This window comes from Aptenodytes patagonicus, chromosome 5 (assembly GCF_965638725.1).
Source record: "Aptenodytes patagonicus chromosome 5, bAptPat1.pri.cur, whole genome shotgun sequence".
NCBI classification, from domain to species: domain Eukaryota; kingdom Metazoa; phylum Chordata; class Aves; order Sphenisciformes; family Spheniscidae; genus Aptenodytes; species Aptenodytes patagonicus.
Genome location: NC_134953.1, coordinates 68,255,946 through 68,270,430, shown reverse-complemented (window position 1 = coordinate 68,270,430; position 14,485 = coordinate 68,255,946). Strand labels below are relative to the sequence as shown.

At 46.0% G+C, this 14,485-nt stretch overlaps 1 protein-coding gene across 1 annotated transcript in view; it reads right to left on the bottom strand.

Moving 5' to 3' along the window:
• Nucleotides 1–14,485, bottom strand: part of EIF2B3 (eukaryotic translation initiation factor 2B subunit gamma) — a 103,228-nt gene that overhangs the window by 1,547 nt on the left and 87,196 nt on the right. The window contains exon 11 of the mRNA XM_076340328.1: nucleotides 10,290–10,393. Within this exon, the coding sequence (XP_076196443.1) occupies nucleotides 10,290–10,393 (104 nt within the window). The remainder of the gene's footprint in view (nucleotides 1–10,289; nucleotides 10,394–14,485) is intronic.

Below are 14,485 nucleotides of genomic sequence, written 5' to 3'. Positions count from 1 at the left end.
AGAAATTCCTGGCAATCCCCAAACTGGCCGGGCCAACACGATGCTCCTCTTGGTTTAAAATTCAAGACATTACCTTTGCACCATGCAAACCATTGCTCCAGAAAAGGTTTGATCAAAAACTGCTCTATAAACTTCAAGGAGTTTTGGACTGTGGCAAGATAATTTCCCGCTACAATCCCGACCCCACCATATGGATCCTGCTGTCTCCTCTGCCTGGGGGACAGAGTTGGGTCAGCCACAAGACTGCTTTTCAGAGACACTTCATGAAGGCAAAAATAAGGAGACCAAGGAGCTGCTTCTCACCTTCAGCATCAGATCGAGTCATTTAGTTCTTTGCTCAGGGTATTGAGCGACAACTAATAATTAATCCTGGAGCCTCATGCTAACATCTTAGAGCTCGAAGTTGGAACGTGGAGCCCAATCTCCAGCACTGTGGGCAGGACGAGCAGAGGTGGATGCAGTGCTCAGGAAAATGAGGGACTGACTGTACAAGTGCCAGGTGCAAGTGTGGTGTAGGTAGCACCACACAACCTCTCCAGCACAGCTCTGCCAATAGCCCCAAGTCCAGCCTTCAGCACCTCTCTCCTCCCGTCCTGGACCCCACACAGCTTTGCCAAGGTACCTCAAATCCAACCTGCAGCACTTCTTGCTATAACATTCCTCACCCCCAACAACTTTCCCAATATATCTCAAACAGGCCCTGTAGCAACTCCTGTGACTCCATTCCTGAACCTCCTCCAAGCAGACTACCTATCATGTTGATTTCTGTGATGTGAATAAGACCCTGGCTACCATCCAGTGAGAGTAATTACGTTATGCCTCTGCAGATTAAACATGCCTTCATCTAGGCTTACAAAGAGCCATGTCAATTTATGGTTCTATATATAGGTTATCTGTAGCAATACTTTTTAATAAGGAACTGCTTGCTTCATTTCAGACAGCATCCTGCACTGTCCTAAATGTGCAGAGCTGGGATGGGTCCTGTCACATACTTTGTTGCAGAGGTGGTACCAACTATTTATATTTTGCACTGACATGCCTTATGATATCTTGCATTTTACACCTGATGAGTTCAAAATGTTTTTCAAGAGTGGGTGAATAAGAGCATTCCCATTTTATAGATGGGGAAGCCGAGGCAGCAGTGAGTTTAGGTAGCCAAAGCCACACGGGAAATCAGAGCATGCATTCCCTCATCTCCCATCCCTCTGCCTGTTTCGTCTCCTCCTTGATCCGTGTGGCCCAGACTCCCTGAAGCAGGCACACACAGCCTGCCTGGTATGTCACTGCTACCTCAGAGACTCACGTGAAATCACCAAACTCATTTCTCCTTGTACAGGCTAAAAGAAAACACATGAATGTGCCTGCCTCAAATCCGAGAGAAAGTTTTTAAGTGATAAAGGGAATGGTTTTGCTAGAAACAAAGCCCGATTCCGCACCCCCAGGGGATGCGATAGGCAGATAAGGATTCACCCTGCTTCCCTCTTCCCTTCCCAAAGCCCTCCTTGCGGAGGGAAGGGAATTCAGACTCCACTGTGTGTGCCAGAGAGCCAAACTGCAGATAGTGTTTCATTATCAGCTGTGGCTGCCAGTTGCCAGTGGCTCTGGCTGGTACCAGCAAGCTCAGTTCATACAGAAACTCCGCCTGAAACTCTGGGGGAGGAGGAAGAAGTACCTCACATGCTTAGCTGTTCAGCTCCCTTCTCCTTCCCCAGCTCTCCATTGGGGATTTCTTACCAGGCTGCCTTTTATCAGACACTGGCAGGGTTACAGATGCATTCAGCCCACAGAGAAAGAAGAGGGATTAGAGAAAGGACTTTCAGAAAGCCTTAGAGTTGGACTCTGCAACCTTAAATCATGTTCAACTAGATCTTCTCAGATTGGGAGCATCTGGTGCTAAGCAAATCCAGAGCTGATCAACACATTCAACCTCCTGATTAGCACTTTGCTTCAACTTGCTGACGCAGCCCAGCCTGAAGTCAGCCTGGGTGCTTGAACCGAGTGTCCACAGAGATTTTACTGAGTGTAAATCAAAAACCTGTCACTCGTTATATATGCATTCTTGCTTTGGAAGACATTTGTTTACACATACTGTACACTAGTATGTGTACTTAAAAACATACGCACAAGGGAAGGAGATCTAGAGAGCTGGGGAGCAGCGTAGCTTTTGGTGCTTGGCTAAAAAATTGTAATGCAAATAAACAGAGGGACGGAAATGACTGCGCAGCCCAGCACAAACCCCACCAGCAGGCTGGGGGCCGGGGACCCAGCGCTCCCCAGCCTTCCTGGAAGGTTCCTGCCAAGCTGCTTACAGAAAGGGGATGCCGGAGCATTCCTTTAAAAGCCATGTGAAAGCATCTCCTTGTTGTTTGCTCAATTAGCCCCAGACAGATTGCTGCTGCTGCTGCTGGTGGCAACGCTGGGTTGTAAAGGAGGAGGGGAAGGAGGGGAAAGGGGGGGGGGGGGGGGGGAAGAGAGAGAGGAAAAAAAAAAAAGGTTAGGGCCTAGGCCCAGGACCACCACGAAGTTCCAGCCCTCAGGGGCTCCAGAAAACGTTCAGTTTACTCACTCAATTACATACACTGTTTTATAAACCCTTTAAAATAAAATAGAAAACAGTCCCTGGCACAGAATTACTGCTCTATTATACAGCAGTGATGAAAGCCACTGCTGTGTATTTGCTCTCTTTAAAGCAAGAGATAGTTTAACTTAAAAAACTAGGCAGGGGGGAGGGGTGGCTGCAGAAACGCATGCACGAAAACACGCTGTGGGTGGTTCCTACCACATTCACCCAGGACAGAAAGGATCAGAGAGTGGGAGAGAAGAGCAACTTGTCTCTGCAGTGATGGTTAGCCCTGGAAAAGCAGCCAGGTTGGGGGAGAGAGGAACTAAAGGGGCTTAAGGGGATGGGAAGCAGCTGAAGCTTGACTTTCGGAGGCTGGAGGGTGTTTTAAATTACATGTAGAGATAAAGAAGGGAAGCAGGTGATGGGGGCTGATTTGTTTGTGTTTACAGAGCAGTGGGGCTTTCCAGTCAAGGCCTGCTCTCTCGCCAGCCACACTTTACTTACGCGATCACTGGAGATCAGGGGTGACCACGCAGTGGCCCCAAAGGCCAGGAGTGCCTCACAGATTTCTCCCAAGCGCCACATCAGCCCCGCTGTGCAGCCGTCAGCCGAGCCCGCGGGTCTCCGGGAGCAATGCTCCCCATGAGCTGGGTGCCCCAGCTGTTCCCAGGGGTGGGATGTGCAACTCACCCCAGGGGCACTGGGAATGGGGCTGGCGGTAGCTTCAGGCAGATCAGCTCTGGCCCGTAGCTGGGGCCTCCAGCCCAGAACGGGCGGGCAGTAGAGATCTCACTCCTGCCTCACACCCACCCTGAGCAACCGCCAGTGCACAGTGCCGGTGCTCACCTGGTTCAGTTGAGGCTTTTCTCATAGTTAACCAGTATTAGCCCATTTGCCCACAAACCCATCTGGGGAATAGATGTGTCTTGGGAGTGTACAGGTAAAGGCAACACTGAATTCAGTGCCCGAAGAGAGATTAATTTACTGTGGCTTGGATCAGATGGATGGGGGGAGTGAAGGAACTGGAAAGACAGGTGTATGGGAATGACCAGTCAGGGTCTTAGGAGAAAGGTTAGTCAAGGGAAAAGGAGACCAAGAGCTGGGGATGTGCCTAAGATAGCAAGCTCCTTGGGGAGGGGGGGACACTTGGAGTCCTAGTATTGGGGCAGAGTCCTAGCAAAGCGTTTAAGAAAGGGACTGGATTGTACCGATCGATGTGCTCCCACGGGGTATCGCCACCTCACAGCAAATGCAAGCAGGGATCTCAGAAACGTCAGTCTGAAGGACTCTGTCCACACTTCCTGCTAAGGTGGCAGAGATGCCATATTTGCCTGGACACTGCTGCTCGCTGCGCTGGATGCAAGTAGAAGTCCCTTTCCTTTCTCAGCATCCATTGGGGTGTTCTTCCTGGCTCTTTCATGTGGCTGAGCTCTAGCAGAGCACAAGTGGTTATTTTCTCTGCATGGAGCATGTAAAAATATTTCCACAAGGTTACGAACTGCTGCCTTATGGGTAGACTTCACAATCAACATGCTGCGAATGTGGCAGCTCGTTTAACCCGCTCACTCAGGAAGCCTGAACTTCCCCAGCCGGGAATGACAGTATGCACAAGTGTGACAGTCCCCACTGGCAGAGGGGAGGACAAAGCGTCGCTGGATGGATATTCTAGGGAAGTTTTATGCCACTGCTAAGACCAGAACTCATAAACCATTTTTATACAACTTGGAAAAGAGGCTTATTAGGATCAGTTAGAAATGTAGTCACTGCATAGTCACTGAAACAAAAATGACAACTATTTAAGAGATGCCTGTTTTAACTGCCAGCTAGTATCTTTGGCAGGGACACTCAGTAGTTAAAGTACTTCAGGGAACAAATCATATGGACTTCTCAGTCTCACTATGAATTTACACCATTCCTACATCATCTTCAGCTCATCTTGCACCCCAGTGCACAATATACGTGTGCACTGTTTAGTCTGTGTCTGTTCATGAGCTTTCGTAACTCCCATCTGCACTGCAGCATGCTTTCTGATCCTGACCTTGTGTCGTGCTAAGTGTTTTCAGTTCCTGAAGCCTTCACCAGGAGGTACTCAGCATCTTGCAAGAGCAGATGCTCGCCCCTACTTGAATGCAGTGAGAGCATCAGAAAGTCCCTCAGTTCCTTCCTGTCCCTATCCTGCTAAATCTTGGCTGGGGCGAAGCATCCTCACAAGCAGTCACCCATTCATATGTGGAGGTTTCATAAACTGTACCTGCCTTCAGAGGATGACATTAGAGAAAAATGTGCTCTTTGGCCCTCATTAAAATAAAACAATCTTACTCTGTTTCATTGAGAAGTCCTAGGACTCCAAGCTTGGAACAGGACTTGGAAAATGATTGGAAACGGGAGCCAGTCCTTACTGGATATGTGCCTTTTTCTGTTCTTGTGAGAAACCACACAGTTTTGGCTATGTGATAAGCCTCTGGAAACAAAATCTCAGTTTGCACATGTTCTCAGGAGGGCAGCTAAAAGCTCCAGAGGCTCTGTCTGCAGTGAGCATTCTCGACCACGGAAGCGCAGGAGGAAGGCAGGGCTTCCCCCACGCTTGTATCCCTGCTCTATGGACCAGTGCAGCACTTCGCACAGAACCGCTTCCCTCCTGTGCCCAGAATGATCCTGCCGGGCACGACAGCGGTACAGAAAGGGATGCAGTCTGACTCAAAGCAGTCAGGGGGCGAGTGCCAGATGGGAAATGGAGCATGGGACTGTTAGGCAAGGGGACTGGAAATAGCAGCTATGGTCACACCAGAGGAGGAGTCAGGTGGGTGTCTGCGAATAACCAAGTAAGACAGAAAAACAAGAATCTCCATGAGACAAAGACTAGAGGAAAAAACAGAGAAGGCTGGGAACAGGATGAGACTGGTCCTGGGACAAAGCCATAGCAGGGAGCTATGGCTCCTGAAGCAGGAGTCAGGATCAGGTAGGACACAGGTGATGTAGTTGGGGCCCAATGGCTGATGCTGGGGGCAGGAGCAGTAAAGCCTACAGTAACCAGAGCTTTCTCCTCCCAGCACCAGGAGTGGATCTCAGGGCTGCTGACACTCATAGGCATCCGTGAAACCTCCTGGCAAAGAGTTTCTCTTGTCCCATTGCAGATCCAGCTCCCTTTAAGGAAGATGACCCACTACTATCAGTTCCCATCAGCTGAAGCAGCAGAAAGCTGTACAATGGAGTTCAAGTTTCTGATGCTGCTAATGATCCATGCAAGGGCCAACATCATCCTGTATAATAAAACTGAGTTTTTTCAGTGGACTGAACCTTCCCTCCCAACATTTACAAAGCAAATGCTAAGGCTAAAATGTCAAGTCTGTAATAGCTAGGAAATGCCACATGTAACGTGCAACTTCAGCACTTAAGTTGGCCAGTCCAAATGAATGGGCGGATGATCAGAATCTCCCTCTCAGGTCTCTGTAAAATAGGAGGAAAACCCAACCATGTTCATACTGAGGAGGCGCAAATGAGGTTGTTAACAGTTGTGAAGCATTAAGATGACAAATGTTGCAGGAAGGCCATAGAAAGGAAGGATCTTGTCTCTTGCATAGTGTACAGTAATTAAGGTTTCAGACACAAACTGAAAAAAGAGGAAAATGAGGAATACGGAACCCCCCCCATTCAGCAAGCACTGCTCATTCTGGGTGTTGACCGTGTCAGGGCACCAAGGAAAATGAAAATATATGGTGGCATAAAAACTGCACAGGAACAAGCACAGTGAAGTCTTAGTCTACAGCCTGGTCACGGAGATAATACTACTACTAAGTATGTATCAGGATACCAAGCTAAGATTACATCAGCATCCTGGCTGCTGGTATTTTTTCCCTTTCTGAACATATGCTTTGCAGCAACCACACTGCTATAATGCACCTTTTGGGTGTGCAATGACTCAAGCTGTCCCCAAACAACATTGGCTCCTGAATATCCAATGCACATAAAACGTTCCTGCCTCAGCAACAACAGAGATGAAGGCGAGGAATACAGCGTTGTTTTGTGTCAACTTTGCTAGTTCTATCCTATGTGTGTGTCTTTACCATCTCTGTTCTTGGTGTTGCTTTGAAGAAAGGTTAGGCCGCTTTACTGCATATGCCTCTTCCTGGCTAACCTATACCAGATGTATAATGTACTCCCCACTGAATCTGTCCTGGAGACTCCTTTGGGAACTGAATTCACTGACTCTAGGGCTCATCTCACTCCTCGGCTGGCCCATCACCAGCACTCCCTCTCTCTAGTCCTACTTCAGTGAGTGCATGCTGCTTTTAAGCTCCTCTTTAAAAATAGGTTCATCAAAAAGACTGGAGCATGATCCTAATAACTGTCTTCAAAACAGTGATTGAATGCTCTGTGCAATTAAGTTCTTTCAGAACTGCTGCCTGCTATTTCCTATCCCTTTAATAATTACCTCCTTTTTCTTAGGTACCAACATATTTTTCAAACTGCTACCTGCATGAGGTAGCTTTCACAAAGCCCATCTGTTAATTCTCTGCTAGCAAATTCCTTAAATTAAAGTATCAAAGAGGAAGGAAAGTGGATGCTTCCTAAGCATGGTAATAAAAGCAGTAGGAAGAGAACAGTATGGCTCTCAGGAGGCATGGCTTGCAAATCCAGAAGTTTAATAAAACTCCATACCTTGACCTTAAGAGGCACTTAAAAGTACCATCTCTGGCCAGTGCTGTGATAGGGCTGAAGTCAACACAGGACTGGGATGTCATTGCTGACAGTTACCTGGCCCCCCTATGTCTCTAACTTTCTTTTCAGGTTGAAAGTAACAGGCTGCATCTGATCTACCCCAGTAACCAGTGTTGGAGTGTTCCCTCTATTTAGGTGTCCAGAGCTTTGCCAAGCCCATTATTAAGTGATGAGGTCTCCCACCATGTCCCCAGGGAGATTATCCCACAGCCTACCAGACCACATCATTAGGAAAACGTTCCAGATAGCCAACCTAAATTGTGTTTAATTCAATCCCATTACTCCCAGCTGTACCATTTGGACCACCCTAAATATGTCCATATTCTCCCGCAGAAGGAAAAGGATGAGAGCTGGTTTGAGTTACGTTTGCCTATCATTTGTGGTAGCTGTTCTCCTGCCATCCTCCTTGCATGGGACTGGAGTTCATTTTATGAAAGGAGGTCAGTGCACCGCTGGCTCAAAGAGCTCTTGTACCCCGAGCCGCGTGGGCAGTGTGGCCAGGACTCATATGGCAGAGCAGGGAGCACACAGCCAGTTCTGCAGCAAAGTCAACTGTGGGATTTGCTCGGGGCTGTGTAGGATGATTCAGGGATATTTCTACCTTTGATGAATCCTGGCTGATGCTCTGGAATAAGGGACTGCTGTATTTTTATTTTTTTTAATGTTTCTGGGAAGGTCTATGCAGCTTTGCTGAGGAGGTTTCTAGCATGTAACTCCCAGACTAGGGTCAATAGCCAGCTGCTACCTCTTAACGTCTGCTGAAGCATGATCAGCTTGCAACAAACCAATCAACTTGGCTCCAACCCAAGAGAACTAGTTTTTTTCTAACCTGGCCACGGAGGCTCGAGTTTGAAGAAGAAGTTACCAAACAGAACAACACAGCCAAAGTCTTGATGAAAGGAGGAATATGGAAACAGACTTACAGGGCCACACCAAAAGCTTGGCACAAGATACAGGAAGTCTTGGGCAGGGGAAGGAAGTCATGGCATGCTTTCACAGCGAAAAAGAGAGGGCCCAGTTTACTAAGGGACTAGCCAAGGTCAGAAGAGACATGCTGGGCTGGAAAGACTCCATAGTTCAGGAAATAAGTCATGAACTTCGCAGACAGATCCCAGACCACCAAGGAGAACCTGACCCCCAGCCCAAAGAAATTCCAGAATGGTTAGGAAACTGAGGCAGGGAAATGAACTAAGGCTTTATTATTTTTTATTGCTCAGCATAATGGTGTATTCATAATCTACCTGAATGTGTCTTTGCTAACGTCAATCATATGTTTTTGAACAGTTTAACTAGAGGGCCCACAGACTCATTAAGAAGTGGGTTTAAGCTTTGGAGAGGTGTGCAGTAGACTCTATAAGAATAGGCAAATGAACCATGGGTTACAGCTCTGTTACTCTCCCTGCAAATACATCTACAGACCCCGAAAAATATTCAGACAAGGATGACAAGGACAATCAAGAAGAAAGAACGGTTTCCATACTAAAATCAACCAGACTAGGATCTGCACCCTGGAAGAGACTACTGAAGCAGATGTGAGCGAGGTCAAAGGGTGATATTTCTGTTTGATATAATCTAGTAAAGAAATTAAACATATTCCTATTTCCTAAAGTATTTGCTAAATTGTCTCCTCATAGTTCACGCTGTAGGTTAACAACCAAATGCGACCTGATTCAGCTCTCCTAGTGATTCAGGCAGACGTGTAGATGTGGCACTTAGGGACATGGTTTAGTGGTGGACTTGGCAGTGTTAGGTTTATGGTTGGACTCGATGATCTTGAAGGTCTTTTCCAACCTAACTGATTCTATGATTCTATGCTCAGGGGAGGACACAGATGGAGAATTTGCATCATGAATACTGCAAATCTTCAGTGACAGGGGGCAATGAAACCCGCAAGGGCTACTGATTCAGACTGATGTGATGGGCAAAGCCATGAGTAGGTACAGAATACTCACTGGGTGTTTCCTACAGTATCGGAGACTTGCAACCGAAAGATCAATACTTTGTTTTCACGAGTCTTTTTTACTTTTAGTTTCAATTTAAAGGAAAATTTGTCATATGCATAGCTGACAATAGGTTATGCTATACTACGTTAAGTGCAAACCCTGCTCTGTGTCAGAACACTTGCAATTGGGAATCCACCCATAAAGACAAAGCGAGCAAACAAATCCTGATCTGACTAAATAACATCACATGGAGCCTGCAAAGGAACTCACTTTTGTCCTCAGTCCACACCCTAGAGCAGGGATCTGCCAAACCCCAACTATAAATATTCATTAAAAAGCCCTCTGCTTGGGATGCAGTCACTGAGACAGCCATTTCCTGCTCATTATCTCTTAGGGCAGGAAATCAACAGTTCCACTCAGGCGGTTACCACCGAGCCCTTGCCACGCACACCTCCACTGGATGGCTTAACTTTGCCCAAATGAGGGCCACGTAGTTGTAACCTCTCTGAAGCCCCAAAATAGCATTTCATAGCAGTAAAGCAGATCTGAACAAGCTGCCCTTGTATTTAGTACTGAGCACAGCAGCTCCTAGTACGATATTCCACCTCGAGCTTTTGCTTGGAGCAAGGTGAATGGGAGCATGCTGGCACTGTGGGTTAGTAGCATCTACAAAGAGAAGGATGTCTGTGTGATCAATAATTTGACTGCATCGCCCCTAACACTGACAAAGATTACTAGTCAAAATAATGGCTCCCTTCTGCTGAGGACAACTTCAGGCTGATCTAATTGTGGTCTCTGGGAAAAGACTGTTTCAGCACCCAATCTTGTTCTTTATAACGACAACAACAGAGCTTTTCTGCCAACTTCAGAGGAGCAAGTCCCTGAACTATTCTTATGCCAAGAAGCTGTACTTTCCATGAAAAAGAAATCCTAATATTATAGGACACCACACTGTAGAGCTACCACTGTTTACTGGCACTTCATGAAGAAGCAGGAGTAAAATCTCAAGGAAGAAATTCTGAAAATGATTACAAATGAGCTGTAAATACAGCTCCGCTACTTACCTTTGGTTTCCAGCCTCTGATCGCTTCCAATCAAACAGTCTTTGATGTCTGCACCCTTCTCTATCACGGCATTATGACAAATAACACTGCCCTGAAGACAGCACCTACAACATAAACACAAAGTAAAGCAAGAAAATAATTTAAAATGGCAGGTACAAACCGAAGGTATCCACCGGAATATCTAACAAGCCTGTGACATGATCCTGTAAGTAGGTTTAGTTCTGCTCTTTTCTCAAAAACTCCACTAGTCTTCTCCTGATCCTCACACCCATTTGCTGGAAAAACTGAAATGCCAACTGTCAGAATGGGTTTGCAAAAAAGGGTTTCCAGTTTTACCTCCTGTTAGAACAGCTTTCCTCTACATTTCCTTAACAGAATAAATACTGCCAGAGGATTTCATAGACGGGACACTGGCCTGGGACTTGGGACCTGGATCAAGTCTTGTATTTTCCACAGACAGCTGGGGTAACTGCGGGGGTGGCTTCTCTGCTCAGCTCCCCAGTCAAAAAGAGGAGCAGCAGCTCTGCGAATTTTGCTGAGAAGTTTCATATGTTCTAGCTTGTAAGGCACTAAGAAAGGGTGGCGAGAAGAGGCAGATCAATACCTCAGCTGGTTGGCTTTGTTCATGTTACATTCAAGCACCCAAACATGATGACTCTGCAGTACTAAACCAATGAAACCCACACTGGACCTGCTCTACCTGCCTTGGACATTTTCACACTCACATAGCCTTTGACACCACAAAGTCTGAAATGCTACATAGGATGGAACTTTAGCAAAAGTCACCTTCCAAAATGTATTTGAATCTTGATAACCAGCTTTCAAATCTGTTGATCTAATTGTCCAGATAGGAAAGACGTTCAGAGTCCAAGTGCTGGCTTCGAAACTCCTCTGCTGAGAGATGCTGAGTGAGTTACTGCATTGGTCTGAGCCCCCCCATGCAGTAAAATGGAAGTTGTGAATCTTTACGGGTATCCGTGATGTGTCCTGAAATGCTGTTCACTCAGCATCATGAGTAGTGTTAAATGGTATTAAATGTAATTTCTTTCAAAGCTACAGAGAAAAAAATAGCTACGATGCAAATTATTTGTTTCCTTATTTTCACATGTGCAAAGATAGGTAGAAGTCATTGAAGGACAGAAAATTTGAAGGCACCCAGCTAAGAAGTGTCTAAAATACTAAGTTTAACACACATCAAAACCAGCTGATTGGGAGGAAGGTGTAAGCGAGATATATAACCCCAGAGAGATGCAGGTAATCTGCTCCCCCATATTAATCCTACTGTGAACCATGGCATTTCGTATCTTCTCCCCAGTATTTCTGCTAATATTAATTACAACAATTGTGGATATTCTTGCTATCCTCAGTCGAACAGCTGATCTCCATCTGAAGTTTTTGCCTTCAGTGACTTTCTGCATGGCAAGTTCCACAGTTTAATAACCTGCTGCCATTCCCCACCTTGGTCACAGGCATCACCACTACTCATTGCACTAGTGAAACACAGCTGCACCGCACCATCAGGCTGGCTCGTGGACAGAATTGTTACCCTGGAGTCTGAACTAACAGCATAGAGGGGTTTTGGTATCAGGTCAGAGCCCTGAGCCTCAATTCCGTATTGAATAGAGAGCTAGCTGACTGTCGTCCTCGGGAGAAGAGAGAAACATCAATCCTCACTCCAGACTGCCAATTCTAAAGTTAATTCCTAGTATTTTCCTGCTCACACATCACTATTATCTAGTATACAGATTTTGCCATTAAACATAATACAATTCTGTTGCTTGTGTGAGTCAGAGCAGAAACCATCTGCCCCACAAAACCAGCATTAATTCTGCAGGAGTAAAAGCAATAAAACTGAACCTCAGCCACAGTGGTTAGCAGTTACGACCCCCCTTGAACAGACCGTCCCCTCTGAACAATTATTCTTTTAACTCGCTTGAACTCCCCCTCCTCTGACCTATAAGGAGGCAATATGAGCAATTATGCTACAAGTAACCAGCTCAGGTTGCCTTGGCAAGGTTTTTACTAACATGTTAATAAGATAAAAAGCGGCAAAGATACACAGCAGACCCCCGCCTGCCTTTGCTCTCACACTGTCACGATCTGCTTCCTTTCCAATAGCTTCGTGTGCCCGCGCAGTGGCTCAGGCCATCGTCTTGCGCAACAGCAGTTGCTGAGGGCGAGAGCGCTCAGCATTTGCAGCCAGGCTAGTGAATGAATTGGTGGAGGGAGTACTGCCCACCGCTGCCATCCTGACTTGGCTTTCAACAGGACTAGCGAAGGCGATGGGAGAGGTTGCTCATTTCCCACTGAAATGGCTCCTATCCAAAATGCACACTCCAAAATACCTCCTCATTCATCGCTTCGAGCCAGTCAGATGAGAGGTTTCCCCTGCAAACTTTTAGGTTCCCACCATCTATCACTTCTGAGCACGAGAGCAGCCGTGAGTACACGACACCTCTCGGCATTATCCTCACGGAGGAGGATATTCCTCAATGGAGAGGGGATTTAAGCTGTTGGTCTGGAGTTCAGGCTGGAGAATACTGGATGTGTGTTCAGAGCCTATGCGGGGATAGTTTTTCAACTCCCGGAGAAAGAACAGCATTGTAACCAAGAAACTGCTGATGACATTAACATCAAAGATAAGGGGGGTTCCTGCCAAACCATTTGTTGGGAGGGACAGGCCAGGGAACCAAGATGAACTTGTCTGTGCCAGGTGCTCGCAAACCAACCCTTCCCCAGTGCCAGGGTAAAATAAAACCCAAGAACTCCGCCACCCCAGGAGTTTCTTAAAACTTACAAACCCAACCAATTGCACAAGTTTTAAAACCATACTCAACGCTCAGATTAGCCCAATCACACAAACCAGCAGCGAATCCGGCTTTTATTGCTCAAGTGGAACAAAACTTCAAGAGATAAAAACACAATTTGTGGGTGTTCCTTTCACCCGCTGACAGATGTAACACAGCCATTTTGAAACCACTTGTAAATGCCTTTAAAAAAAAAAAAGTATGTTATAAAGCCTGCCAAGATTAGTATTCTGTGTGTTTATTTAATTTTTACTATTTTTTTAAGTTGAAGAGTAGAGAATAAACTTTTATTCTCTTACAGGGTAAATATCACATCTCAGGGCACTCTGCTGTATTCTCCTTGGCTAAACAGCCACCGCGGTTCCTGCCTTGCTTAACAATTAGGTGCTATTAGTCCTCAAAGGTGCTCCAACAGCATCCAGCTTCATTGACACTGTTGTGTGTGTGCATACGTGCATATTTGATGTACTGCTGTATAATGCAAACCATATTTTTTTTTCCCAAAATGTAGTATATTTTTAAACTTTTCAGCACGGTGAAAATGGATATCTTCTGACCTTAAAATCCAAAGAGCATGTTCAAACCCACAAGAGGAACTAATTTGGGGCATTTGATTTATGGCTGAAATTTCAATTTGAATTTGTTTTAAGTATAATCACAAACTGAAAGTCTGGCAGCTGCGTGTTTTTCAGAAAATAAATAAAAATATTCAGTGTGCCTCTGCATTCTAGAGAGAGCATTTTACAAGCCCAGTCCTGTAGTGGGAACAGATGTAGTTAAGACATTAATTTGTGATACAGGTACAATGTGCGAATGGAAGCATATGAGAAAGAGTGTGCGTGTATGTCTGTGTCTGTGCACGCGTGCATGCGTGTATGTTATGCGCCTGTATCTGAGAGACAGAGAGGCTGACTTTGGGGTGGTTTTTTTCTTTTTGAAAGTGAGAGAACAAGAGCAAAAGGAGTAGTGGCCAAGGAAGCATGGGGGGATTACAAGGATTTAGGTCTTTAAACTGCAGACCACCTAACAAGATCACTCTGAAATGCCACTAATTTCAGTTAAGGCCACAGACCTCCCTTCCTCTGCCCTCCCTCTCTCCCCCATTGTAAACAACTAATCCCAGCAGAAAACAACAGAGAGCAAAATGTACACACATTCTGCAACATTCCAGGTCCTTCTTTATCTTTTATTTATTTTTCTAAAAGGTCAGCGTATGTATGGAGGGAGGGGGGAGGGGAAGAAAGCCAAAAAACCTCAAGTCCATCTCTTGTGTGGGCTTGAAGGAAGCTGGGAGAAAGCAAAGTCCAAGAGCATACAATATGGAGCTTTTATAGCACAGCAATTCCTGGACTCAGCTTACTTTCCCCTCCCTCTATTTGTGGCAAAGTC